Below are 26,721 nucleotides of genomic sequence, written 5' to 3' on the forward strand. Positions count from 1 at the left end.
TTAAAGTAATTTAAAATCAATTATAAAGAGAGATTCCTACCTTTGTTGTACAAAATGAACTTGTTTTTTTCTTTTTTTGAGTCATTTATCATTTACTAAAATATTTGTTTACTTAATAATGGAGTTATTGGTCTAACAATTTTTATTGGTTTCTTCAGAATCAAAGGTAAAATCATAACCTTTGAATCATTTGTGAAAGTTCAGACCATGATCATAACTTTGCTTTTTTGATAACTCAATTCACAACATGTGAGTCTATCAGATTCACGGCTTATGAGTTTAAAGGCAACGCCTAAAACACGGTGTCCTTGTGTGACATAAACATGCACTCTAAAAAAATCTGCAAAGATTCCAGAAAGTGAACTTCAGACCAGCTCACACATCGGAACAATTTGCAAATGTCTCATAGTTTCATGTCATCTGTTATCTAAATGTATAAACAGAATTGCACTAATGAATAGTGTTTTAGTGCTAAAGACATATTTGCTAAAATCTTAAAATTGGACATAGTGTCATTATGCTCTATGAAATGAGTCTGATTTCCACATGGGCTAAAAGGCCGCTCAGTAAGGAAGAAGGTATTACTTCAACAACACCATAGAAAGCTAAAACAAACTATCCCAGAATACATTTTTGCATTCTCTAATAAAGACATTTTAATAGTTTAGGAGGAATTTCTAGTGGTCAGGATGTGTGTTTGACCATAATGACCATCATTACATTTTGAGAGGAAAAGATGGAAGCTTGCAAGCCTGAGAACACGTCCCAGTGGTGAAGCATATGGGTGGCAGCATCATGCTGCAGGAGATATTATCTGCTGAAGGGACTGATGGAGGTTGGATCTTTTGGAATAAACATTATAAGGAAACAATGATGCAACTTCTCGATGCATTAGCAAGAACTTGGAGATAACCATAATTGTAGCAACAAACTGTTACAACCAGGCTTGAGGGTTAAAAAAGCCAACGATGATTTAAAGTGGCCATAAAAAAAAAAAAAAAAAGAGGATAGAAGTTTTTTATTGCATAGTGTCGATATATGCTTTCAGTTATATGTAAATATTTGCAATTAAAAGGAATTAGCTTAATTTATTCTAATGTAGTCTAATAATTAGGTTTGGTTTTGATCTTATTACCCATTACAAAAGAAAATTATATAACAATAATATAATGTGGTATAAACATTATTGAAGCCCAGCTGACAGGCATCAAGACACTTTGTTGTTAATAAGAAAAAAATGTTCCTCTGCATCTCTAAGTGTCCTCTAGAGCTCCCTGTTTTCTCACTTAAATTGACAGACGCACACACAACCGTCATCATCATCATCGTCCATCATCGCTGCTGATTTACTTGTCACACAGGAGACGGGAAAACGGGCAGCTACCTTTTCCTGACAGCCATTAAGGCATCTTTCAGTTCAGTTGTCATACAAGCTGGTGGATAGCACCTACTCACTTTGTCACATGTGTTTGCTTCTATTTATTTATTAAATGCTTCCGTCTTTAAATTTAGACTCCCTTTGTTGTGCTTGTTTCTCCAATATTGCTTACGAGCAGAGTTTGCATAGTCTTCTCCCAGATTAATATACTTCGCCGTAGCTGTCCCTGTTTGTGTGTGTGTGTCTGCATGTGTGTGAGCTATGGCGCGCCCTCACTTGTAAAGTGATTTGTCTTTTTCCAGTCTCTGCCGCATGCTCCAGTAAAATGATTCTGTTAAACAGCATTGCCCGAAGACGACACACACAAACACACTAACTGCACTCGAGCACAATGGACATTATAAATGAGTTCCTCCCTAGAGTGCTGCTTTTTTAATTTATTTTTTTTTGCTATACAAGCCCTGAAATAAGGAGGACGGCATACTTGTTTTGTTTTTTATATTAATGTGCATCTTTGTTTTTTGTTTTTTTTTTGCCCCTCCTTTCCAACTTTCTCCCTCTTTTAATTTTTATCACTCCCCATTTTACTCTTATCTTCACAGAAATATTAATCTTGTTGTTGTTTAGAGCGTGAAGCAGCTTTAACAACTCTGAATCTTTAATCACTCGCCCCTGGGCTGACCAGCGTAGTTAAGAACTTGGAGACGATATAATGGTTATCATTGCTCACTTGTCCTCGCTTCTAGATATATCTCTTGTTCTATTTTTACTGCTCCAAAACTGCCTGCTCTGTCTGTTGTTTAATACCCTGGCAGATCTTTTTTCCAATCTATTAGTGCGAACTTCTTCACATTTTGTCATTTTATAACCACAAATGTGGATGTTTTTTTATTGGGATTTTACATAATAGAAAAACGCAAAGCAGCAAATGGATTTAAATGTTGTTGTTTTTTTGTAAGTTAAGTTCTATAAAGTTTTGCACATTTGTATTCTGTGTCTGTTGCGGAAAGATGATTATGCTTTGATGTGAACTGTTTGCTGTTTCTATTATTATATTTCTACTTAAAGGTTTCCTTCAGTTCAACTATCCATTATTGTGCAACTTCTGAGATATTTACTTCTAGGAGTGTCACCCATCCTCCCGTTCATGCTGACCAACATGTTTCTCCCCGGTGAAGAACAACATTCCCCACAGATAGATTCTTCTGCCATTTCTTCCTTTGTGTTGAGGATGTCTTCAGGGTCAGGGTTCTTGCCAGTGTATTTCAGCATAGAGGGCGCTGCAGGAAAAACAATCACCGTTAAGTTGAAACTTAGGCTGATATGGTCGTGTTTTACGAGTGTAACGGCCCTTTGACTGGCTTTGGGCTTCCTCCCTAGCGCATTTCCGAGCAGCCAATTATTGATCTAAAATTTTTACAGTTACAAATGACATATGCCGATACCCTGATTTTTAATGAGTGCAACGGCAGCAGAAACTGTTTTTGAACATATTTACCTTCTTATTTGCACATAAACATCAGAGCAGCGAAGTGAGAACCTGTACCTTGCACTGCTGAGATGTTCAGCTCACTAGGGCAGGTAAACATGCTACAACCCTGACAGCAGACAGCAAGCTTTGAGGAAAAAAATAAATAAGTCGATATCCTGAATTTTAATGAACGTAACGGCTGCTGTGCTTTTAAACACATTTACCTCCTTATTGCACACATTGAGGGAAGCGATTTGAAAACGCCAAACCGTGCACCTTTTAGACTGTCATCACCTCACTGAGTTGAGCTGACCAACTCAGCAACTTTTTTGTTTAAAAAGTGACTAGTGACCATTTCCTTTCTTGTTAGGGACTTTGGTGACAATGTGAAAACAGTGTCAGCGTCTTCAATAAGAAGTTAGGGAGCCCCTCCCTCCTACAAAACACTGAGTCAGACGCAGCAGCTGCAGTCAGAGAGAGAAGAGCGACTCTCCTCTGTTTTATTCATTGAATATGAAGGAAACTTTATTGTGATAAAGTTCATTATTTTCCATAATGTAATGATAAAACTTGAACATTCATATATTTTAGATTCATTGCACACTAAATGAAATATTTCAGGTCTTTTATTGTCTTAATACAGATTATTTTGGCATACAGCTCATGAAAACCCAAAATTCCTATCTCATAAATTTAGCATATTGCATCCGACCAATAAAAGAAGTGTTCTTAATACAAAAAAAGTCAACCTTCAAATAATCATGTACAGTTATGCACTCAATATTTGGTCGGGAATCCTTTTGCAGAAATGACTGCATCAATGCGGCGTGGCATGGAGGCAATCAGCCTGTGGCACTGCTGAGGTGTTATGGAGGCCCAGAATGCTTCAATAGCGGCCTTTAGCTCATCCACAGTGTTGGGTCTTGTGTCTCTCTACCTTCTCTCCACAATATCCCACAGATTCTCTTTGGGCTTCAGGTCAGGAGAGTTGGTAGGCCAATTGAGCACAGTGATACCATGGTCAGTAAACCATTTACTAGTGGTTTTGGCACTGTGAGCAGGTGCCAGGTCGTGCTGAAAAATGAAATCTTCATCTCCATAAAGCTTTTCAGCAGATGGAAGCATGAAGTGCTCCAAAATCTCCTGATAGCTAGCTGCATTGACCTGGCCCTTGATAAAACACAGTGGACCAACACCAGCAGCTGACATGACACCCCAGACCATCACTGACTGTGGGTACTTGACACTGGACTGCTGGCATTTTGGCATTTCCTTCTCCCCAGCCTTCCTTCAGACTCCGGCACCTTGATTTCCAAATGACGTGCAAAACTGAGCAACAGTCCAGTGCTGCTTCTCTGTAGCCCAGGTCATGCACCTCTGCCGCTGTTTCTGGTTCAAAAGTGGCTTGACCTGGGGAATGCGGCACCTGTAGCCCATTTTCTGCACACGCCTGTGCACGGTGGCTCTGGATGTTTCTACTCCAGACTCAGTCCACTGCTTCCGCAGGTCCCCCAAGGTCTGGAATTGGCCCTTCTCCACAATCTTCCTTAGGGTCCGGTCACCTCTTCTCGTTGTGCTGCGTTTTCGGCCAAACTTTTTCTTTCCCACTGAGATGCCTTGATTCAGCACTCTGGGAACAGCCTATTGGTTCAGAAATATCTTTCTGTGTCATCCCCTCTTGCTTGAGGATGTCAATGATGGCCTTCTGGACAGCATTCAGGTCGGCAGTCTAACCCATGATCGGGGTTTTGAGTGATGAACCAGGCTGGGAGTTTTAAAGGCCTCAGGAATCATTTGCAGGTGTTTAGAGTTAATTTGTTGATTCAGACAAATAGGTGCATAGCTCGTTTAGAGACCCTTTTCATGATATGCTAATTTTGTTTGACAGGAATTTTTGGTTTATGCTGTATGCCAAAATCATCCGTATTAAGACAATAAAAGACCTGAAATATTTCAGTTAGTGTGCAATGAATCTAAAATATTTGAATGTTCAAGTTTTATCATTACATTATGGAAAATAATTAATTTTATTACAATATGCTAATATTTTGAGAAGGACCTGTAGATCCTCTGTGCATTTAAGTCATAAACATCATCATCCACTGTGTACCTCTGTTTTTAAGTTGAATTTGATAACATAAAACTGATTTAGATTAGATAGTTTAGGTTAAAATAGCCTTCTGGAACACTAGAAAATGTTTTATAAAGTTTATATTGAGTTTTAAATATATTTCGAGTCTATTTAATGATGTCATTTTGCAACATTCTCCCCAGCTACACTCATAAGAAATCCTGATGAGAACCCTCGGGGTGATCTGCAAAGTTTCATTCCCTTAACAAGTTTTTTTTTTAAATATAGATAAAGGTTAAATAGATCCACATCTTCCATGCTTGCCTTGTCCCTTGCATGTGGCAAACCTTCTACTGTATTTATTTCACTGCTGACTTTGCCACTCTTTCATTAAGCTCAGATTTATGAAGTTTACAACTAGTTGTGGTCCCAGCAGCCCATTCTGTCACTATTGTTTTGGACCTCTACAGCTCATCCAGAGTTTACAGATGATTGTTCATTATTGTCTCAGAGTAAACAATGCTTTGTATGTCTTTCTATAACCCATCCTCATTTAAAACTTCTAAATAACTTTTTTTCTCTGAGCTGCTGGCTGTGTTTCTGCTCAAGCTATTTATGAAGCACTTTGTTTAATCAATACTCTCTAATAAACCTGCAAGGACTTCATGGAACAGCTGGATTAATACTGGGATGAAATTCATTATTAATTGTTTTTTTTTATGTGGAATTTATTTAGACATGTAAGAGTAAAGACAGCGTTAAAAAAAAATACACACGACAACTCTTTTATTTTTATAGTTGAAACGTTTGGACAAAATTTGAATTTAAATTTGAGTTCTAAATCACGCACTTCTTTTCTTTAGTGTGATATTGCATGGAAGTTGTGTTTTTAACATGACATAATGTGGAAAAAGTCACTAGTTAGAAATACTTTATATCTATTGTTTGCCACTATCTTTTCATGCATGTGTTGAGGTGAGAAAATGAAAGTAGAGGAGATAATTGTGTACCAGGGATAAATCCATCCCTCATCGGTTGAGATTAGGTGGTTTTGTTTTGTGTGCTTTTAATCAGTCATTAATTAATTTAGGACAATAGGTTCTCAGCTCATAATGGGTCGAGCGATCAATCATCTGACTCTCTGACTTGCGCGTTTGAGCGCTCCTAACGAGATACTCTCAATTAACCCGACTCAGTCTGTGCCTCTTTATCATTACTGGAACCACGTTGACTTAATGAAAAGAAACGCCACAGAGTAGGAGGAGTAAAACAAACAAAAAAAAACGGGAAGTTCATTAGCTAATAAGTCCACCTTAACCAGAAACGAGTGCAGCCTGTTCTGGTCGCATTTCTTCTGAGCTTTTTGCTTTCTGTGTGTGTGTGCACATGTAGGGGATGTGTGAATGTCTTTTATTCTTGCCCTTCAGCATGGGTGATCTGCTTACGGTCGCCTCCAACCTGGAGTTGACAAAAATCAATATATCATCACCTGGGGCTTCACACACATACACACACACACTGACAAAAGCAGCAGTGAGCACAGGTACCACATGGAGGGAGACAGAGCTAAACAAACACGCAGCCAAGTTTAGCCAAGCTCTGAATGCTGTAATGGAAACTTCCCACAGACTTTGCTCCAACAAAGGTCAGCTAACATTTGGCTCCTTTTAGACCTCAAACTGCCTCTTCAGAACACTACAGAGAGGAAGTCACGCTAACACTCTGAACGTAGGCGGGGAGATACGGACAGCGTGTCAAGTTGATCTTTACATTTATTCTGTCCTTTTTTTTCTGTCTGGGGTGAAGGGAGGGTAAATTATCAGTTAAAAAGATTAAAAGGGCCATCAGAGACAGTGGCTGTAGTGATTATCGACCCTGCAATAAGAACTCATGAGTGTGTGTATTGACTGCCGTGTCTGTTGTCTTGTTGGTATTGATGACATTGTGAATGCGGATGCTGACCCCTTAGATGCTTATCAGACCCTCTGATCACTGTCATTGATCGAGCTGCCTGGAGGATGCACAACAATGCCGACCACAACAATGTTGCTCGTCTCTGTAGATTTATTTACAGCCATGGCTCAGAATACTTTCTATTAATGCATGAAAAATATTTTGTTTTTATTGAAGTATTAATTTTTTTTAGATTTCTGTCTTATCTCTTTGAATCTCTTTTTAGATGGCTGTGGATGTATTGGAGGGTCTCCTGGAGGAAGATGATGAAGTTGTTCAGGTAAGCAGTATACATGTTAAGTGAAAGAAATTGTAAAATATGTTTAAAGTAAGTTGTAAATTATGTGTGCAGCACTGAGTGATCCATTTTTCCAAACTCCTCACCCCCAGCTACAAAAATTTTTTAGAATCTTCTAAATATGTTTTGATCCAGCCTCCTTCTTACTGCTGTTTTATTTATTTATTTATTTTTTTTACAAAGTCCATGTTTAAATCCCAGCCTTTATTTAACATTTCTACTGCAAGTACCTTGGGAGTTGTTGTAATTAATTTAGGAAACTGGCAAACACTTCATTATTAAACAGTGAGTTTTAGGGTTAAAATGTGGGGGAAAAAACCCTGAAATCACATCCATGATTTCTCCCTAAAGATGACTGTTCTGACAAAGTTATTTCTAATTTGTTTTACAAATTTGTTTTACAAATTAGCAAATTAGAAATTAAATTTACAGAAGGGATAAGTTCTGTAAATGTAACAGAATTAGCCCTAAAAGGTCTTTTTATCTGCTTTACCTGGACAGACTTTTAACAGTCATCCTAAAAAAAAAAAAAAAAAAAGGTACCGGTAAGTTAAAATACATACAAAATAACACTCATATACATAATGTAAAAACATAAAGAACTGCTGGCATCATTTTGCATTTGTTTCTTTATTTTCTAGCTTTTCTGACTGTTATTCTGCTTTTGTTTGGCTACCTAACTCCAACCTAGTACTCATTCAGGCCTAAAAAAAGACACTCAAACTCAAAAGATGAACAGCTTGGTTGCCAAATAGGCAGTTTTAAATGGATAGTGATGGAATTTGTTGCCAGCAGGCTGTTACTGACACATTTTTGGCATTTGTTTGCTTTACTGCATTTCTATCCAACAATTTCTGGGTGTAGGTGTACTGTGAATATACTAAAATATGCATCACAACAAACAACGCCACCTTAAGAAATTTATGTCCAGATGTACTTTCCTGCATAGTAGAAAATAATTCTGCTCCTGAATTTAAATCCAAACCTTTTACCATAATAAACTAACCAGGTCTCTTTTAAGGCAAAACATATAGAGGACAAGATTAGGACAGGAGCAGGAAATGTAATGACTAAAACCACTTGCCATGAAACATTTAGAAACTAAGATTGTTTGTCAGAAGGCACTAAATTAAGTTGCCCTATGTAAAGCTTTGAAATTACATACCAGAGGGTAAATCCACAAATTTAAGTCAGTAAAGCTAAATTTTCCCTCTTTAAGCTGGTTTTCATTTAATTAAGGGCTGCTTAATTTCCAATGGTCCTAGTCAGCTTGTAAGACAAATGCTCTTGTAACATTAACATATATTTTCTAACAATCATGTTTTTCATGTTTTTTGTAAACTTGGATTAAACTATGTATCCTTACCACTAACTAGCTTCTGCATTCTTTGCAGAATAGTAGGTGTTCGTCTTCAGGTTGGGACAGCTAAGCAGGTCTGACTTGTTCAATAAAAAAATAAAATTAAGTCTGTCTAGTTCACACTTGTTTTTGATTGTTTACTTCTATTTTGTGCCTTTGCAAATTGTAAATTGATAATTTTGCATTGTTTGTGGACAGTTCAACAATGAAAAACGTATAAAAATGGATCGTGAAAAGAACCAAAGTGGAATTTCAAATACTGTTTATATGTCCATACTTCAGAAAAACTATCATTGGTACTAATGATGATCAGCAAGCACACGGACATAGCGATGAAGGGTCCAGTTGAACCAGCCAGCTCTGCCATGACTGCACAGCATAGAAAATGATCCATAGTATCATGTATATTATAACAAAAAGAGCATAGTTTGTTGTGAACTAAGTACTCAGTTCAGCTATGCATAATTCACGAAAATCAAATGATCTGCTTTGTTTGTTAGTGTATGCTTATGAATATGTATGACTGCGGTGCATTTGGTTTATGACTGGGATAAAGTAGCAGAATACGGTGTTTAGTAGTGATAAAGTAGCAGACTAGAGTGTTTATGAGTGGTAAAGATCCACGAAAAGGAATACAATAAAAAAATAATATGTAACAAATTCAAGCTGGTTAAAGTTTTTAGGATGATAAGTCTTATAATTTCCAGTTCAAGCCTCTTTGGCTACGTTCACACTACACCCTTGTCGCTCAATTCAATTAATTTTTTTTATGAAATCCGATTGTTTTGTGTGGTCATTCACAATTCCAAAAAATGCAACTTGTATGTGATCTACAGTGTGAACTGCATTGTCTCACATGCTCAGTAGAGGAAGCAATTACGTCACAAGCAAGCAGGCTCTGTGTTTACTGAAGTAAACACGGATTGTTGTGCTGGAGCGCTTCTTTCAATCTTTCATTTCTTTACCAACCTTAGCCAGTGCAGTAATAAAACAATCTTTTCAAGAAGGCTGAAAATAAAGTCTGGTCTCCGCATTATCGTCCACCATGGTTGTTGTTTTTCTAACTGCTTCTGCTTTTTGCTACCCTTACAAGACGATTGTTCTTGAGTATTAATGACGTTCAGGTCGAATGAATGTGAGCTGGCCGTTCAGACACAGGTCGCATTGGAAAAGATCAGATACATACCGTATTCAGCACCACATAGCCAAGTAGCCTGGGTCGCATTGGATAAAATTGGATCTGTGTTGTTCATACTGTAATAAAAAGATCAGATACAGGTCGCAGGTGGGCAAAAATATCAGATTTGGGTCACTTCAGGCTGCTGTGTGAACTTAGCCTTTCTTAGTATCAGTCATGTATAATCAGAATCATATTTTAGCTGAAAGTTGTGTAGCTGGACAACTTCCCATGTCAGATTAAAGTTTTGTCCAGCTGGATGAAATATTCCTCAGAATCAACGTCTTAATCTGTTCAGGGGGTTTTTCTCCAGTGAGGTGTTTATAAAGGCTAACAAATCACCCTGAAACATGTTTCTACGCATCTCCCTCACTTTTTACAATTAGACTAGCCATCTGTTTTCAGCACTTGTAATCTCCGTCTGAAATCAGGTCATCATGTCTACAAGATAAAGAAACAACACTTTGGTTTTTTTTTTCCTTCTTGCTTCTTAGGAATGTTTGTTTGGAGGAAAATCCTGCTGTTGCAATTCCTAATTCCTCACTTTTGTTTTACCATTTGCCTGTACTATTGTTGCTGCTTTGGGTATTGATATATGTGACTTTTTTAAAATTTGCACAAATTGTTTTACATATTATGTTTATATACTAGGGGTGTAAATCACACGATTCAGTATCGATTTCCTGACCTTTTCGATACTCGAGAATACATCACAATACGATTCGATGCGATAAACTTTTTTTAATTTTTATTTTTTTTACCTTACACGCTAGACAATGTTTCAAATTTGAAATAAATCAATGAAAGCTGTAATATCGTTATGCATTTTATTTGAGAAACAACCGCAAATAACAGAAGTGGAAAAGTTGCATTCCACCTATTCCTGTTAAAACCTTATTCACTGAAAAGTCATAATACCCCAGTGTTATAGATTCTGAAAGGCCTTCCATCAAAAATACTGTACAAAATCAGTGCAATGAGTGCAATTCAATACCTCGGCTCCAGACGTCCCCGCCTCCTCTGCAGATGCTCCGCTGCACCTCCCCCAAATTGTAGCTGACCGCAGACAGGAGGCCGGTTTGTTTTGTTTTTATGACCGAAATTGCGGAAAACAACTTATTTGAGCGCTGGAAGAGCGATGTGCGCAGGAACGCTGGGACCCTTTTTCCACCTGGATCTCCGCTCTTTTTGGAGCTCATGTCCCTCTGTCATCGGACTAAACTCGCCCCCAATTCCTCACCGCCTCGGCCGTATCTAGACCCACAGTGTGTAGCACAGACCAAGCTTCAATAATGAGCATAAATCTAAAATGTCTGTGTCAAGCTCACTGCAACAAACTGCTGTAAGAGTATAACCAGGAAGCGAGGTAGGAGGGCAAAATAGGTTTAGCACCACCGTAGGAAAAAGAAATACATGAATCGATACTCTTGAGGACATATCGATGCATCGGATCGTCGGCTGTTGGATCGATGCATCGATACAAAATGATTATTATTTACACCTCTACATGGAACCACTGGGGAATCCTACATGGAACCACTGGGGAATCCCCCATGGAACCACCCATGGAACAATCCATGGAACCACCCATGGAGCCACCGGGGAACCACACATGGAACCACTGGTGAACCCCCCCATGGAACCACTTGAGAACCACCCATGGAGCCACCGGGGAACCCGTGGAATCACTGGCAAACCCCACCATGGAACCACTGGGAACCCCCCATGGAATCAATAAAGGGAACCAACAATGGAACCACCGGGGAACCACTGGGGAACCCCCCATGGAATCATCGGGAAACCACCAATGGAACCACCGGGGAACCACCCATGGATTTATTGGGGAACCACCAAAGGAATGATCGTGGAACCCCCCATTGGAATCATTGGGGAACCACCAATGCAACCACCGGGGAACCCCCCCATGGAATCATCAGGGAACCACCAATGGAACCACTGGGGACCCCCATGGAATCATTGGGGAACCACCAATGCAACCACTGGGGAACCCCCCATGGAATCATCAGGGAACCACCAATGGAACCACTGGGGACCCCCATGGAATCATCAGGGAACCACTAATGCAACCACTGGGGAACCCCCATGGAATCATCAGTGAACCCCCTATGGAATCATCAGGGAACCACCAATGGAACCACCCGGAAACTACTGGGAAACCCCCATGGAATCATCAGGGTACCACCAATGCAACCACTGGGGAACCCCCTATGGAATCATCAGGGAACCACCGGGAAACCACTGGGAAACCCCCATGGAAACACTAGGGAAACCCCCCATGGAATCATTGGGGAACCACTGGGGTACCCCCCATGGAATCATCAGGGTACCCCCCATTGAATCATCATGGAACCATCAATGGAACCACAGGGAAACCACTGGGAAACCCCCATGGAATCATTGGGGAACCCCTCATCGAACCACAGGGGAACCCCTCATGGAACCACTGGGGAACCCCTCATGAGACCACCCATGGAACCACCCATGGAACTAGGGGTGTAAATCACACCCATCATGGCGATTCGATTCAGTATCGATTTCCTGACCCAACGATTCGATTATTTTCGATACTCAAGAATACACCACGATACGTTTCGATTCGATTAATTGGTTCTTTTTTTTACCTTACAGACTAGACAATGTTTCAAATTTGAAATAAATCAATAAAAGCTGTAATATCGTTATGCATTTTATTTGAGAAACAACCGCAAATAACAGAAGTAGAAAAGTTGCACTCCACCTGTTAAAACCTCATTCACTGAAAAGTCATAATACCCCTACACAAGAAGGTGCGCAAGAACGCTGGGACCTTTTTTCCACCTGGATCGCCGCTCTTTTTGGCCCTCATGTCCCTCCGTCATCGGACTAAACTCGCCCCCATTTCCTCACCGCCTCGGCCGTATCTAGAACCACAGTGTGTAGCGCAGACCACGCTTCAATATTGAGCATAAACAAAAATGTCTGTGACTGCAACAAACTGCTGTAAGAGTATAACCAGGAAGTAAGGTAGGAGGGCAAAATAGGTTTAGCGCCATTGCAGCATTGGAGGGAGAATTACGTCCAGGGGCAAATTGATAAAAATAGACCGGAGGAAAAAAAAATATACATGACTCGATACTCTTGAGGACGTATTCGATGCATCGGATCGTCTGCTGTTGGATCGATGCAGCGATACAAAACGATTATTATTTACACCCCTATTATAAAGCAGAACTTGGAAACAAAAAGCTTGACAGAAGTTTTCTATCTAAGAAACCAGTTGATTGCATCGACTCATTGACTCGAAGTCAATCCCTCACACTAAGCATGCTTGTAGCGACTATGGAGAGGAAAAACTCCCTTTTAACAGGAAGATACCTCTAGCAGAACCAGGCTCAGTATGAGCAGCCATCTGCCGACGCTGACTGGTGTTCAAAGAGATAGAAGCAGACATACAGAAAGAAGCAAAGATACAAAAGGCAACTGTAAACCAGCTCCACAGACGGCCCCATTCAGGAAACACACAGCCAGGCAGACAAGCTCCGAGCCCGCTACATGTCAGAGGATAAAGTGAGCACATACAGTTACAATCAGGTAAACAGGACTACACTGAAAAACAAAAAAAACTCCAACATCCATAGCAAAGCAGTTGATGGCAGCGTCTCCAGGATGGTGTCAAACCCAAACATTACCAGACCAAATGAAGCTACTGTGAGAAAATGCAGAGATGGCATAGTGTTAGAGATTGAAATAAGAAATTCTGCAGCGTGGGAGAATAGAAAAAGAATGAAGCAGAATTATGAAAAAAGAGGTCCCTATGTCCTCCAGCAACCTCACACATAGCAGCAGTCAAATGAATGTACTTTTAATGATCCAACATAAAATATATGCGAAATTGTACTATCAGATCAGTTAAACCTTAAAAAAACACTTTTGAGATTCTAGACATAAAATTGGTAATAACTGGTAATAACTATTTTAAATCTGAGAAGTCTGACTTTACCTTGTCTGCCTAAAATTTGAAGCACAGCACTTACCAAAATTCTCCATTAAGTTTTTCTTGTTACCTAGTATTTAAGTGTAGCTTGCTATGTTATTACCATGTTATTAGATAGTCAGTGATGTACTGTAAAAGAAAGTGTTACCACTCAGCAAGCAAGTGGTGACTTCTGAAAGGTACCACTTCCTTTTAACAAGAAGAGACATATTAACTGTGCTATTCGCTAGGTTTCCCTGGGTGTCCTTCAAAGAAAGCCTATGTCCTGATAGTTTTTCACATCAATCCTGTATGAATAAAATGCTTTTCTTAAATTGAAAAGAAGATGTTATCCAGTCAGGGCTTTGGGTAGATTTAAAGATTTCCTCTTTGGGAAAACAGAAAACAGCCCCACTTACCCTCACTTCAAGAACTTTAACTATAAATTCCAGGTTGTAAAAGACTCTGATAACTTGCATTCATCTCTTCTGATGGTTCAGCAAGCTTGTTGCGGAAGGAAATACGCCTGTGTGTATTTTACCGCTTGTCAATCCAAAGGATTAAAATAGCCATTTTTATCACTCTTTCTGCAGACTGCAGTCTCATTGTTGTGATACAGTGCCCACAGCTGGATCAAACTACCTTATAGACTTTTATAGCTTTAGAGGAGAAGGAGAAAGGCTCAGTTCCTTCAGCTGAGGTGTTGTTTGTGTCTGAAAGTATTAAAATTAATATTTGTATTGCAAGCTCTAAAGATATTACTCTCATGAATTTCAGTAAGTATTCATGACTAAATCTTTTCAGAGAGACATTCACTGCAGTTTATTACAAAGTTTGCTGCTTCGTGATTATGTGGTCTGAGATTTAGGTTTTGGTATGTTTCTTTTGTTTATTGCAGTTCAGTAAAATACTTTCATAATTTTAACAACACTTTTATTGATGAATACACCCATTGCAAACAAGGCTTCTGTGTTTACAAAAGGGCTGAAAAACTCCTTTGTGCCATGTGCAATGCCATTTTTTAAACCGTTACTGTTCCCTGTGCATCGTCAGTGATTTTTGTACTGTTGTTGGATGATTAATGTGTGCTTGTTTTTGTGTGTGGAGGGGGTTCTTTCTTTTGATGACCTGCCTGTGCAACAAGTTTCCTATTAGAGGCCATAAAACTTATTTAACTTGAACCTTTAAGTCTCAGCCTTGGGTTTTAGTCTAAAGAGTAAATATTCTTGCTTACAGGGGCTTTTGTTTTTGTTTGGTTTTTTAGCAATCACTATAGTTTTTTATTGGGATTAAGCTGTGGAGAATTGGTCACCAGTGCAGCAATGACCTACAGGCGATTCGGCTTCCCGTTTGGGAATCCTTTCGGAATCTGCAAACTCCACCCCTTGCGTAGCGGGTTGCACATTTCAGCATAGCTGTCTGTGATATCTCAGCTTTATATATTAGCAGGAACGCTAACCTGAAATAGGCTGGTGAGAACCCTGATATTGTACATGCAAAGCACCACATGAATGCCGTTTTGCTTTTAATTCAACCATCTGGTTAAATTAGGGGAGTGTTGGCCTACTGGGTTAGAGCATTGCGCTTGTGCTCTGAGAAGGTTGCAAGTACCCACTTTGATCCCCACAGCCTCCACTCTGGGTTCCTGAGCTAAACCCTCAACCCCACACTGCTCCCCGGGTGCCACACAATGGTAGGCCACTGCTCCCCAAAGGGGATGGGTCAAAATGCATAGCGTAATTTTCCCCTTTTTGGGACAATGAAGGGATTTACGTTACATTACATTTATTTAATGGTTACCAATGGTGGGCTGCAAGGTGGCGAGGTTTGTAGCTATTGCCCTACAGTAACGAGGTCCTGGGTTTGAATCCTTGCCCAGGGTCTTTCACGATTCCCAGCTGCTCTTTCTGCATGGAGTTTGCATGTTCTCCCCATGCATGCTTCTGTTCTCTATGGATATGGCACCAATACTAACCACAGGGAGGAGGGTTAAAAACCAATAAACACAATTCAACTGAGGCAGAAATAGATGTGTTGGTGAGTTAGGTGAAGAGTCAGATAAATGTGTTTGGTAGCTTTATTAGTGGCATGACAAAAAGAAGGAAAATTCATGAATGGCAACTGATCATATTAACAAGAACATTCGAGACAGCAGTCGGTATTGCCGTTTGAGCTGGCTGTTATCTCAGCTTTATGGATAATTTCAATGAACTATTTTGTTCCAAAGAGTTGTTTGATAGCTGATCATGTTTTACACCTGTCTGGGAATTCACACTGGTAAGAGCCAGTTGCCAGGAACCACAGAGTGGTTAAAAACTGTAGTTATTTAATAAAATAAAAAATAACAAAAGGGAAAAAATCTGGGTAAATGGCACACTGTGGTATTGAGGTTTCAATACAGATACAATTGTTTGGTTATATCTAGACGTTTCCTCTCTATAGATACAGTGATGAACTCAGATTGTTAACTAAACATGGATGGCGGAGGGCTGGTGGGTCGCTTTCTCCAATATTGGACCCTGTTCTGCACATTGATATAAGAGCATCATCTAGGGCACAGGTGTCAAAGTGGTTCCAGAAAGGGCCATGTGGCTGCAGGTTTTCTTTCCAACCAAGCAATAGCACACCAGACTCCATTCATCTCATCAAGTCATCATGTTAAGACTGGACTCACTTGATGAGATGAATGGAGTCTGGTGTGCTATTGCTTGGTTGGAAAGAAAACCTGCAGCCACACGGCCCTTTCTGGAACCACTTTGACACCCCTGATCTAGGGAATCTAATCCGCTCATATGCAAGTCATGATCATGGACTAGGACAACTTGGTAATCTCTGAAAAGGCGTTCCCTCCTAATTTTTCCATTTACAAGGTCCTCCAGAAGACCCGACCGATCCAACACACCATTTGCATGGGTGTCGCAATGGCATTTAAATATTTACAGCAATCAGTGTGAATACCTCAACCCTCATTACATATATTAGTCTTTGGTAATCATCATGTTGATCTTCTGGAAGAGGGATGTTATGGTAAGAAAACAATCAGATGTTTTGCGGACTTTGATTTAGAATTCAAAATGGCTTATGAATGGTTACCCGGACAATTTCGTTATCACTTATGCTCTGCAACCTATTGATCCAAATTTTTGTGAAAAAAAAAAAAAAAAATCATCAAATTGTATAAAGATTAAGATCCAGAAGATTCAAAGATAGTTTAAGGGTATTTAAGTGAAGGCAGTGCATCAGTTTTTTTTTTGTTTTCCCATAGAAAATAAAGTCCAGAAGGAAACGACTTGACTGAGCAAAATATAGAACTTTTCGAAATTCTTCCGATACTATACGACTCTTTCCTGGCTAAAGATGAAGTGCTGAATGTATCAAAGGAAAAATAAAGCCAGAGAATAATGCTGCAATTTGGAGTAATTTGTGTCTGAAAAATTGCGTCTCAGGTGAAGGCCCTGGGTATTTTGGAGGGATACAAAAGCATGACCCAATCATATATGTTACTGCTCAAAAGGATGGTGGAAAAGGAACAGCCTGTTAAAAAGCATCCAGCTCTGAGGTCTCATTTGGCTTTATATGAAAAATCATTCAAACTTTGAACTTCAGAGGATCAATGGAAGAGAAGTGGTACCAGCCAACAGCAGGGGGAAAATTACACTAAAACATTAATCTTTTAGTTAATTTATTTACAAGCAATTGTTGTTTTGTTATTATTATTATTTACAAAAGATATATATTATTGCAGTTACTAATCTCTGAAAATAAGATTAGAAATTGTAAAAAATAATTAGGTCTAGTCATGAGGTTCATACCATTAAGCTGGAGGGAAAATTAAAGCTGAAATGTAAAACATGGTTTAATTGATTTTATTGAAAAAACAGTGGCTAATATTAATGCTTTTGCTACTAAAATATCTCACCTTATGATGATTGTAGCCGTAGGAGGGTGAAAAAATACAAATGTGATGACAGTCCCTCTTGGATTAATTCCACTGATTTTTAACCCCTTGTGTATTTAAGGTTAGATATGAAATGTTTAATAACTCCCAATAGTTGACATAAAATTTATTAGCTACAATCCCAGAGGGCCAAAGGCTGTTTATTGAAAACCAGGAAATGTAGGCTTGTTGCAATACTTAATGTAATGTATGTGTGAAGTGTGGCATCTAGCAGACTGCACACAGGCAAAGTTGGAATTGATCCTATTTTACTGGTTGCAGTAAATATCCAGAAATCACTCCAACAGAAGAAGGAACATTCACAGCATCCTGTTTTTTGAAATACTATAGTTAAGACGACTATATTAACTTAAAAACGTATTTATACTACACTTTTAGTTTCACTGGGTGTGGAAGCAGCACACACGCCACGATGCAGCTCTGCCAATTTTAGTCAGCCATAGTGGTTTCATCCAGTGGTGTGGCACAATCCTGAAAACCCCCCAGACACCTCGGGGTGCTGGCCCCTTCTCTAAAATACATGCCTCTTCTATTTTTGCAGATTGTTTAGACTGGAAGTAAGTTGGTGAAAAGCAAAGTCAATTCAGTGTTTACAAGAAAACTACAGACTACGAATCTCATTTTCTGGATTTCTATATGGCAAAATATTCTGTTTATAAAATTAATCGAAATCTATAATAGATATGGCTATTGAGTGAATAAATAACAAAAAAATATTTATTTAAATTCACTATCCCATGATAGATTCAAAGAAAAAAAAATTAGGTGATTAGATAAAACCAGCCACACAAGAGGCTGGCAGTAGTAGCACAATAAATACCTTGCTGGTTTGTTGTACTACTGTTGTGTGATGATGTTATGCTCATGTGATTTAAATCCAACTTCGCTGGGTGGCTCAGCTCTGAAAACGCTCCTGATGTAATACTGTGCCTTAATGCTCCACTGCAGCAACAAATGAGTCCGGTATTTACATGTATATTTATATATATATGTATATCAGTTACTGGGCTGCATATATTGACGTAGGAAATCAAAACCTAATGATTCTATGCACTCAGTTTACCCACCTGTTATACAGGCACAAAGACAAAAAGCAAAAAAGTTTTAACTGTTTGTTTATGTGAACAACATTTAAAGATTGGCTACTATTGGTGACACGGAGATCACATGGCACATGCATACCTATATCAGAGGCATTGTAAACAGTCAAGAAGACAGTGACCTAAACAACAGGACTGATTTCACTCTGGACCAGATCTGCACCCTACTGGACCTTTGTCTTTCCACAACCTATTTCAAGTTCGGGGATAATGCCAGAAGCATGGTTGTGCCATGGGATCTCCCATGTCACCAATTGTAGCCAACCTTTACATGGAAGAAATGGAAAAGAGAGCTTTGGACACTTTCAATGGAACACCACCAAGTCACTGGTTTAGATATGTGGATGACATATTTGCCAAAATCCAGCTGAAAGCATTGGAAGCTTTCATAAGACACATCAACTCGGTTGATCAGAAAATCTAATTCACCAGAGAGGATACCAACGACAAAAAGCTACCTTTTCTAAACTGTTTGGTGAGCATGGAAGGAGATGGTAACCTCAACATTGAAGTGTATAGGAAATCCACTTACACAGACCAATATCAACTTTTTGACTCTTAACAACCACTGGAACACAAACTTTCAGTAATCAGAATGTTACAACACGGGGCAGAGCATGTCCCTACTAAAACAGAAGGAAAGCACAAAGAACAGAAACACATTAAAGATTCTCTTCAAACCTGTTCATACCCAAACTTGGCGTTTGTCAAATCAGCAAGGAAATCCAAAAAGACATGCAGCAGAACATAACGGAAAAACGCAAAAACATTGCCATCCTCTATATTGTTGGAGTCTCTGAAAAACTTAAGAGGATTATCTCCAAACCCAAAATCCCAGTACATATCAAACCAAACAAGACCCTTAAACAGAGATTAGTGCATCCTAAAGACAAAACCCCCAGACCAAATATGAGCGGAGTAGTGTATGCAGTTCAATGCAGTGAGGAAATCTCTGATCTTTATATTGAAGAAACCAAACAACTTCTCCACTGACTCATTGCCCAACATAGAAGAGAGACCTCATTGGGACAAGACTCGGCAGTACATCTACACCTAATGAACAAATGACATTCTTTTGAGGACCAGAATGTTCACCTTTTAAACATAGCGGACAGGTGGTTTGAGACGGGCATGAAGAAAGCCATCTAATGTTAAGAAAGAAAAACCAACCTTTAACAGAGGGGTTGGACTCAGATTTCAGCTTTCAAAAACCTACAATGTAGCGATAGAGTTGATTCATTCCTGCTATCATTGCAACCCCCACCCCCACACAGGGGAACAGAACACCTTGCCTGTTCATCCAGGCCAACAGTTCCCTCAAACGACCGCCCTTTCAGAGGCTTAGACAGGTATTGGCTATTGCAGGTTAACAAAGAGCCCAAATGACTGCCCATTCCTAAGGCGTGAATCCATTCATCTGATCATCAATTTGAATGTGTTTTGAGCCAAAACAAGGTTTTTTTTTGGTCCACTCTATAGAGCCTCAAACTCAACGCTATTTCTGACATTTTGAATTGAAAAAGCTTCCTGGATGGGAAGCAAAACATCTTCAAACTTGGAAACAAAGTCCAGTGGATTATCTTTTAACTTTTTTGGAATGACTACGACCTGGATGACTGAGAATCTTCACCAGCCTATCTGCACATAATCATTCCTGTGGGCATTGCACTGCAGCAGAGCCAAGTGGCGCGTAAATAATGTATGTTGGGAGGGCGCTGATGTTCCCCGCACAGTGTAGCAGGACTTGGTGTAAATTGTAGATTAAAAGATGATGGGTTGACTGACATCAATGACCTCATTTCCTTACATAATCTAACAAATGTAGTTTTTAACAGTATTCCTGTCAGCATACTATCTTATAAAGATCACTAATGCCAAAACAATAAATACAATTTGGAACATTTTACGGAGGTACACCTGGTTTGGATGTCATACACTTTGTGCAGGTTTTAGAGCCTGCCTGCTATCTGCCAGTTTTAGCACAGCTGATTCTGATGATTGCAGTTCAGCTAAAGCTTGATAATCAGCAATCAATGAAAATCAGCTGTGCTAAAGCAGGGAAACCTATAAAACCTGCTGGACGAGTGGCCCTTGAGCACCGACTTTGGGCATGCCTGGTTTAGTATATACCTTTTTGTCCTTTTGCCACATGGTTTTGTTTTTAGCATCTTCCTTTACTCCAGATAACCTAAACATTTATTTGAGTTTATTTTTAAAGATGCAGTGAGTGATGATCTAGATTTCAGGTGTGCCAAATTCTAACCAAGACTGTAAGCGCTCATACATTGGACTTGGCACTAAGCCTATTCCATGGTGGCATAAATAGCTGTACTCTCAGTGATTCAGTCAGAAGAATGTGCCAATCTGCTCTAAAAATCCCCTGTCAGTAACAGAAAATCGGGGTTTGTCGCTTAGTGTTACACAGAAGAGCACTCTCTCTCTTTTTCTTTTTTCCCCCCACTCTCCCCCCTCAGGCTCAGCCTCCCACACAAACCCCTCCACAGACAGATTGAGAGCAGCCATCAGGGGGCTGAACTTTTAAACTCACTCCTGAGACACTCAATTTGAGCGGGCCTACAGCATGCCACACAAACAATAACTAGTCCAAGTGGTCAGTTTTCTTTTTCTGTTCGTTTTACAGTCGCTTGGCAAAAGTGACATGCAATGAATAACGGAGACATAGTTAAACACACAGGCTTCCTCTCTTCCTTGCCGGTGTCCCTTCCTCCTCTGTGCACTTGGGTTCTGCGTCTGCACGCTTGCGCTCGTGCATCTCAAAGCTTGGAACCCTACTTGCATAGCATTAAGTCTTCACAAACAACAGAGCTGCTGCTTTGCAAAATCTTGTTTCAAAGGTATTCACTTGATTCATGATGCTTTTGTTCCTCCCTCACTGGTGCCATATGGGAGTGAAGATGCGCCTCGCCTTTGAAATTATAACAGAACTTAAGATTTGATTGACACACTCAGAATTTGCTATATTCTCTGTGCTTTTGTGTAAAGTTGTTGTTCAGTGGAGTTGATTCCTCTAAGCTCTTAATTGGTTCATTAAAAAAAATACTTAATGTAGATGTTTATGGGCTTTTTTTAAATTTTTTGCTGCGCGTAATTCATTAGTGGACCATCAGACAGAATTACATCTTTTTACTTTCAAAGAAAAATGTCAGAATTATGCATATGGTTTTTATTCTAGTTCACATTTTCTTTAATATGCATCCCAAGAAAATGCCACAATGAGGAAAATGGCCACAGTCCTATTTCTGTAGTGTTGCTGCTGTTGTGATAAGCCCAGCTGCAGGGGGTGGGGGTAGCCTCCTACTCAGCCTGCTGGGCAACAATTCTAAATTCAGCGTGCCATGCCACGATGTGTTTGTTAGCTAAATGGTTGATTTGTCGAAGGTGCTGGGTCCCCGCACTGCTTCTACCCTCAATGAATAATGAATAAAGCTAATATGTGTTTCTTGGTGCTTGAAGAACAGTGGGTGGGTGATCTTTGGCCTTAGATGAGAGGCGCACACACACCTCCGAGTTTGCAGAAAGTTGGACGTGATTGTTTTTAAAGGTGGAAGGCTCAGCTCAGCTTAGTCGATGTGATTATCCAGAGGCATGAAGCGTCATTATTGGAAAAAAAAAAGAACCAGATGATTTCAGAGTGCTTGAGAGCAGATACTTAGATTTAAGATATTCCACCTTTGTTTGAACTTTTTTGATTAATAGCTTTTTTTTCCCTCACTTTTTCTCTTTTCCTACTAATAGTTTGGTCAGATGAAGCTGCAGTAAACACGTTTCTTTTTGCTTTAAAATTGTTGGTCAGGTGGTAGAAATATAATTTAAATTTTTATGTCTTAGAAAAACATAAAACTGAAGCATGTACCTGATAGTTTAGCATCTACTTGTTTTCTGACTTAATGTAATTTAAATAATAATCCAGAAGTGCTCAAATCAGCAGCTTTTTACATATGTATATGCAGTGCAAGTGCACTGAGCCACTCAGTTGGGTACATCTTCTTATTACATGATAGCAAAGCACCATAATTTGCTTTGTCTGGGTCTGCAAAAAACATCAGTGATGCCTTTTTTCCCCAATCTTGATAAATGATATGATACTTGCCGATCACTAGCTTAAATATCCATTTGTTGAGACCTAATTAAGTTTGATGCCATCTCTGAATGCATCACACATAAAACACTGCAGCAGCAGAAGGCAACGCCAGGCGCCACTGCTTTTAGATAACTGCAAACCAAGACTGCTAGTCCGAAAGGCTAACAATAAACGGTCTCTAACAGATTTCATAGAGCATTGTCTGGCCCAAAGTATCTCAGTTTCAGCAGCCGCATTCAGATTGTATGACCAGAATTAGGTGTAAATACCATTAAGGGCTACATCCATTCTTGTCATTTATCGACAGTTCTGAAATATCACTCTGTCATTGCAGAACTCTTAACTGGGAGAAAGTCAGCTAGTTTTTTTTTTTTTTTTCACTCCATGTCTCCTCAGCTCACCTGTCCCACTTTATATCTCTTAGGTTTGGTATCTGTCTGGCTGGGTGTGCTACCTCCAGTGGGAAAAAGCAAAACAACAGCAAGAAACAGAAGGAAGAGAAGCCACCGAGGATGAAACAGAAGAGTGGAAGGCTTTGCAGGATGCTGCTAGGTCATACCTGACTAATGCCAAGAAGGTAATTTTGCTTAAGATATCAGCGACATAATTTTCTTTCTTCAGTACTAATCAAACTTGCATAAGATCTGAGTGATTTTTTTTGTTCTGTTTTTTTCTGCAAAGGATGCATACCTCTTGTTTCTGGTTCTTTTCATTGTTATTTTATATAGATGAAGGTTATGTTTGCAATAAATACCTATCTAAAATTTACCTTAGATAAGATACATTTAGTTCAACCTGCCTGCTATCTGCCAGATAGAAAAAAGGTGTCCTTTATAGTTATAAAGTTACAGAACTTTTCTCTATTCCCCGTTGAAACCACACACATCAAAGTATTTGAGTTAACTGAATTAAAATTGGTTAGAAAAGAAATCTTGATATAAGTGTATTTGGTTTTAATTTGAGCAGGTATAAAAGATGATCTACCAATGGAATGATAATTTCTGCCCTTAAAGAGGCATTATGATGCCGCCTCCTGTGGCCAAAACTGCAGCACTGTTCTGCTCATTCTCGTAGCCTGAGCTTGATTATTTTTTTTATTTATTTTTTTACTTTTTCCCCCTTACCTGGAGTTGTCATTAGTCTCTGAGATGAGCTGGATGCCTGTCGCTTCTGGGTATCGAAATAATACATCTTTATGTAAAGCTTTAATCGTTTGTAGGGTCGGACCGATACTAGCAGGCGTTTGATTTCACATCTGCCAGACAGTACGGGAACTTCCAACCTGAAGTAAATACAGGAAAATAGGATACTGGCTTATAGATCCATCAGCCCTGAACTACTGCGGTGTCAGTCTGCTCATCCAACGAAGCTTTAGTCATAAAGGGTCAAAAACAAAGGCTATTTTAAGGACATAGTTCAGTAAATGCTTTGAAACTGTCTCTTTTAACTTAGATAATTAGATACTTTGCACTAAAATAAGATAATGGAATAATTTTTTCTTCAAAATATATTATCTATCTGCTGGTGAATTGTCTTACTTACCTGCTCAAATAAAGGGAAAATGAACCCATTTGAAGAAAAAAAAATGACTGAGATTTCGGTGTACAAATATTTCAGCATGGTACTGTATGTAAGAGTGTTGAGTATTAAATGATAAGGGAGTGGAAAACAAATGGCTGATGGATCAAAAATCAATCATCATTCAACACTTTAAGTACAATACAGAATCTCACCAGATAGATTTATTCATTTTCCCCTTACTTGCAGAAAAATGTGCTGCCTGTAAGCCTTTTCGGTACTTAAATATTGGTGTGAAGTGAGTGCAGCTCCCTCTCATTATGTGCATCAACGGTGAGTGCAGATGGTTAACGTCCAGTAAGCTGTCACAATAGGTTATCCTCCTAAGAGTCGGTTCTTGTCAGAGGAATTGCATATGCAGCACCACAATCATTGAGCCAATTCTCACTAAGCTTCATTGTTGCATCAGAAATAGCCGTGCAGAATCTCAAAGATGTTTAAGTTTCCACCCAGTTTCATTTAGCACCACTCGCCCGTCTCTCTTTCCCACAAACAAGCACACGCACCAAGCGATGTGTCTCGTTTATTCTGTCATTCTGTCATGAAGTAATACCTCTGTGGAGTAGTGATTCATGTTAGTCTAAAATCCAATAGGCTTGTAAATCAGGCAGCGCAGCCTAAAGGATGGCAGGCCCCACCTCCTATTTTTCCTCATACCCCCCAACCCCTCCAACCCTTCATAGCATTACACATCTTCTCAACCCATCTGCCGTGCCAAAATGTTCTCTTAGAGATGAGTAGCGACAGGTTAGTGACAATACATTGATGTTTGTTCTCTCTGGACTGGCAGTATATTGACTTGACTGTCTCAGCAGCATCCTTTGACTGCACCTTCAACTGAGACAGAGAGGCAATGATTTTGCAGCTGGTAAGAGAGAGACTAAGGGAATCTTGTGCACATTGATCATAGCTGCCACCTATGTGGAGCAGGAGACAATTAGACAAATGCGACAAAGAATGGAACAAATCAGGTATTTAGGATGGTTGCTCGAAAGGGAAAAAGGCAAAGGAAATAAGGTGCGAGTCTGAAGGAATGGCGCGGGGCGTCGGAGCGTGGCGAATAAACAGCATTGCAGTTTCTCTGCAGGGCGAGTAGAGCAAAAGAATAATGTGAACGGTAAAGCACAAAGACCTTGGAAAGGTGAGGTGGAATGTTATCCCTCTCCCTCACAGCACAGTTAATTCTGTAGTGCAGTTTTCACCCCCCCGTGCATGTGTGCACATCTGTCCGCTGTTTAGATGCGATCTAGATTGAATCTGAGCTTTGTTTCCAAGCCGCAGCGTGAGTTTTGAATATTAACGACGAGTCTCTCTGCTAGTTAAAAGAGGCTCCCAACATGAAAATGAGGGCCTCAAAGCCCAATGGGTTGTTTTGGCGCCAGTCCACTTCTGCTCTGCATACTTTATGACCCTAGTAAGTGCAGGGTGTGCAGTAAGAGAAGGCACACAGGTACATGCACACACAGACCATTGCCAAACTAGTTATACCTGATGGACTTGTTTTGTCTTATTTTAACTACAACATGTATATTATTGGGGATTTTATATGATAGATTTTGTATTAAGTATTTGATAATGGAGATAACTGTTGATTAAAAAAAAAATGTATACTTATTTAAAAAGTGTGGTAAGTACCTGTAATTATGTATTTTTAGTCTGATACTGTTAAATGAAACCTGTTGCTGTAATCCTGCCTTATAAGACTCCTAATTAATAATTAGAGTCCATCTGTTTGTGATTTAATCACAGCTGCTTTTTGAAGGTTTTATTGGTTAGAGAACATTACTGAACAGGCAGCACCATCAGACACACAACAGATTTGTCAGGGAGAATGTTGAGGAGACATCTAAAAGCAGTCTTGGTTACAAAGCAGTATCCCAAGTTTTACAAAGAGAACATTAATCAGAGAAGCAGCCAGGAGCCCCATGGCAGCTCTGGTAGAGCTCTGAGATCCCCCCAGAGCAAAGGCAGAAGAAACTATCCACAGAATAAATATTGGTTTTACTCTTCACAAATCTAGCCTTGAGGTGAAAACAAAGTTTGTCAAAAAAAAAAAAAAGAGAGAAAGTTCCCTGGTCAGATGATACCAAAATTTTTCTTTTTGCTCATGATATAGTGTGTGGAGGGAACTATTCCTACAAAGCTCATTCCCACTATAAAAATGTTGATGGCAGCATCATGCTGCAGGAACGCTTTTCTCTAGTAGAGACAGGGAAGCTGTTCAGTGAGAATTCAGTGAGATTAGAGTCTATAGGTTCATTTGCTAAGCTATGGAAACGATAAGGGGAGTAGTGAATAGAGA

General features: G+C 39.5%; 1 protein-coding gene across 1 annotated transcript in view; it reads left to right on the forward strand.

The window, feature by feature from the left end:
- LOC107102556 (probable assembly chaperone of rpl4) overlaps positions 1–26,721 on the forward strand; it is a 51,359-nt gene that overhangs the window by 15,579 nt on the left and 9,059 nt on the right. The window contains exons 9-10 of the mRNA XM_015401955.1: positions 7,100–7,153; positions 23,266–23,418. Of these exons, the coding sequence (XP_015257441.1) occupies positions 7,100–7,153; positions 23,266–23,418 (207 nt within the window). The remainder of the gene's footprint in view (positions 1–7,099; positions 7,154–23,265; positions 23,419–26,721) is intronic.

This window comes from Cyprinodon variegatus, unplaced genomic scaffold (genome assembly GCF_000732505.1).
Source record: "Cyprinodon variegatus isolate N-32 unplaced genomic scaffold, C_variegatus-1.0 Scaffold2, whole genome shotgun sequence".
NCBI classification, from domain to species: domain Eukaryota; kingdom Metazoa; phylum Chordata; class Actinopteri; order Cyprinodontiformes; family Cyprinodontidae; genus Cyprinodon; species Cyprinodon variegatus.